The sequence below is a fragment of the Anoplopoma fimbria genome, chromosome 22, assembly GCF_027596085.1.
Source record: "Anoplopoma fimbria isolate UVic2021 breed Golden Eagle Sablefish chromosome 22, Afim_UVic_2022, whole genome shotgun sequence".
Taxonomy (NCBI): domain Eukaryota; kingdom Metazoa; phylum Chordata; class Actinopteri; order Perciformes; family Anoplopomatidae; genus Anoplopoma; species Anoplopoma fimbria.
Window position 1 is genome coordinate 10,101,309 of NC_072470.1, and position 3,430 is coordinate 10,104,738.

At 52.2% G+C, this 3,430-nt stretch overlaps 1 protein-coding gene across 1 annotated transcript; it reads left to right on the forward strand.

The window, feature by feature from the left end:
• The first annotated feature begins 749 nt into the window (after positions 1-749).
• Positions 750-2,867, forward strand: LOC129111952 (SLIT and NTRK-like protein 1). The gene has a single exon (XM_054624116.1). It carries the CDS (start codon positions 750-752, stop codon positions 2,865-2,867), a length of 2,118 nt encoding a protein of 705 aa, XP_054480091.1.
• The last annotated feature ends 563 nt before the right edge of the window (positions 2,868-3,430 follow it).

Genomic DNA, 3,430 nt, shown 5'->3' on the forward strand with positions numbered 1-3,430 from the left:
TGCGGATTGATTTTTTTTTTTTTTTTTTTTTTTGCTGCTCTCTCTTCTCAGCATTCCCTCAGTCAGTCGACGGATTTGCCATTACAGCTCAGTAGAGGGTGTCAGATTATTCTTAGAGCACCGCACCAGGATGAACACCGTCTCCGCGTTCCTCTTTGTGTGATTCCCAGATCGCCACACAAAAAAAAAAAAAAAAAAAAAAAAAGGTGGGGGAAACGATCGAGGCAAGACGCCGAAGGATGCGAGGGGGGATGCGGGTGTTTCGCAGCGGTGGGATCGCCTCGACAGCTCCAGCGCAGGGTGTGAATTCAGCACCAGGGGAGAGGGGACAGCTCCCGACGCCGCAACACGCAGCACGACCGGAGGAGGAAAAGGCACGGATTTGTTCATTTCTTTCCAGCCAAGGTCAGTCTTAAACCAACTGAAAGCTGCTGCCCCCAAAAAAAAAAAAAAAAAAAAGATGTGTTGGACTCTACTGTCGCTTGCTGTTTTTGATTTTCATCACAAACACGCGGAGGCTCCGAGGATTCAGTCGATGTGAAAGAGATCGTTTATGTGGTCGTTTTCAAGCTGGAAGTCTGGACACAAGTGCAGGTTAGATGCAGCATGGATCCGTTATAAAAAGACTGCCTTATCTTCCCCCTAAATGTCTATATCCCGGGGTTTTTTTTTTTTCTTTCTGATTGACGTGGACTGAATTCACAGCTCGTATGTCTTGAAACCGGGAATGAATTGTCCACGTTGAAAAAATGCTGCTTTGGATTGTTCTGCTGAATGCGGCTCTTTGTGTTGCTAGTGGGAATGTTACAAGGGACGTCTGTAAGGAGCAGATATGCTCCTGCAACGAGGTGGAGGGAGATCTGCACATAGACTGCGAAAAAAGGAGCTTCACCACTCTGCAGCATTTGACTGGCCCGAGCTCGCAGTTTTACCACTTGCTGTTGCACGGGAATTCTCTGTCCAGGCTATTCCCCAACGAGTTCGCCAACTTTTACAATGCTGTGAGCCTGCATTTGGAAAACAATGGCTTGCACGACATTGTGCCCGGCGCCTTCCTGGGACTGCAGCTGGTGAAGAGGCTGCACATCAATAACAATAAGATACGATCATTCAGGAAGAGTACATTTCTGGGGTTGGACGACTTGGAATATCTCCAAGCTGATTTCAATCTACTGAGGGATATTGACCCCGCCGTTTTCAGGGACCTTAATAAACTTGAAGTGTTAATACTTAACGACAACCTCATCAGTGCGCTACATGTAAACGTGTTTCAACATGTGCCCATTACGCATCTCGACCTGCGTGGGAACCGAATCAAAACGTTGCCTTATGAGGGGATCCTTGAACAGATACCGGGCATTGCGGAGGTTCTGCTGGAGGACAACCCGTGGGACTGTAACTGCGAGCTGGTTTCTCTGAAGGAATGGCTGGAGAACATACCGCATAACGCGCTGATCGGGAGGGTGGTATGCGAGGCTCCCACCCGGCTGCAAGGGAGCGACTTGAACGAGACGTCAGAGGCGGAGATGTGTCCTTCACAGAGCGGCGGCGTGGACACCAGCCTGGTGGCCCCTCCCACCCAGGAGGAGGCCGCCGAGACCGCGGCCCGTGACCCGCGTCCCACGCCTTACAAGCCCAGCAGAGACACCAGCGGGCCCCCGACGCCTGGCGGCCACGGGCCCAAGAGCCGCTCCAAATCTCGTGAGAACTGGCAGCTGAAGACCAGGCCCACTCCTGTGCTGACAGGTGTGAACGGGGACAGGGAGCAGCAGCTGCACAACGTGACGTGCCCGCAGCCGTGCAACTGCAAGCTGGTCGGCTCCAGACAGGGGCTGGGGGTCAACTGCGAGGGTAAAAAGATCGAGAGCTTATCCAACCTCAAACCCAAGCCCCTGGCCGCTCACGAGTTGAACATGAGAGACAACAACATACACGCGGTGAAAAAGAACCATCTGCTCGGCTACTCCAGCCTCAACCTGCTCGATCTGGGCGGGAACAACATCAAGATGATTGACAACAGCACTTTCCAGAACCAGAGCGAGCTCAGATGGCTGTACATGGATAAGAACTATCTGGATACGCTGATAGCAGAGATGTTCGTGGGCCTTGTGAATCTGGAATATCTCAGTTTGGAATACAACGACATCCAGCTGATAGTGGCAGGTGCGTTCAGCCCCATGCCGAACCTGAGGGTCCTGTTCCTCAACAACAACCTGCTCAAATCTTTACCCGTGGATGCTTTCCTTGGGATTTCTCTATCCAAAATCAGTCTGCATAATAATTATTTCCCCCACCTGCCCGTGGTTGGAGTGCTAGACCAGCTCAGTTCAATCATACAGATCGATTTGCACGGGAACCCGTGGGATTGCTCGTGCAACATCGTGCCCTTCAAGCAGTGGACGGAGAAACTCGGGGCCGACGTGATCGTGAGCGATCTCAAGTGCGAGTCCCCCGAAGAGTTTTGGAAACGAGATTTCCGCCACGTCCGGAACGACCTCATGTGCCCCAAACTCTACGACAAGGTCTCCCCCACCCCGCTGTCCAAAAACAGCACTTTCACCCTGGACTCGGGGACGCGCTCGAACTCCTTCTTGGAGCCGAACAGGGTCTCCATCTCGGTGCTCGTCCCCGGGTTGCTGCTGGTGTTCGTCACGTCCGCTTTCACCGTGGTGGGGATGCTCGTGTTTATCTTGCGCAATCGGAAGCGGTCAAAGAGGAGGGAGGGGAACTCGTCCGCCTCGGAGATCAATTCCTTGCAGACAGTGTGTGACTCGTCCTACTGGCACAGCGGGCCTTATCACGCAGACGGGGGCGCGCACCGGGGCTTCGACTGCAGCACGCACCTCTCCACGACAAACGATGCGTAAAGGGACCCGGCTGTGGTCAAAGTACAATAAGCCTACACCAGACTGGATTACAAAAAAACAGTCACACAGACAGACTGACGCACATAAATGACTGAAACGGCCATAAATCACCCGCTTTTGTTCGTCGGAGGCGAACACAGACTTGTTTATGTCTTGTTTTGCTCCAGTTGAACCAAGTAAGTCAGTCTGCTGCTGCACAGGCCCCACTCTGTAATATATGTATATGCCAAGCCCCCCTGGCTGAATAAAACCCCCTCCCTCCCTCCCTCCTCCTCCCAGTTCTGCTATTTGCCGCAATCGGACTACGGATCTGTATGAGACAGAAAAGAGGGAGAAAGAAGGAGCGAGGGGAGAGGGCGTGTGTGTGTGAGAGAGAGAAAGAAAGAGAGAAAGAGAGAAAGAGAGAGAGAGAGAGAGAGACCGAGGACCCAAGGAATGGTGCACGAACGCATGAATGTAAATGTAAATACTCGGACCGATGTATCATAATCTGCATGATGATATTTCGCATGGTTTCAACACACACACGACGGCGAGGAACCATAACCACCATAACCAACAAA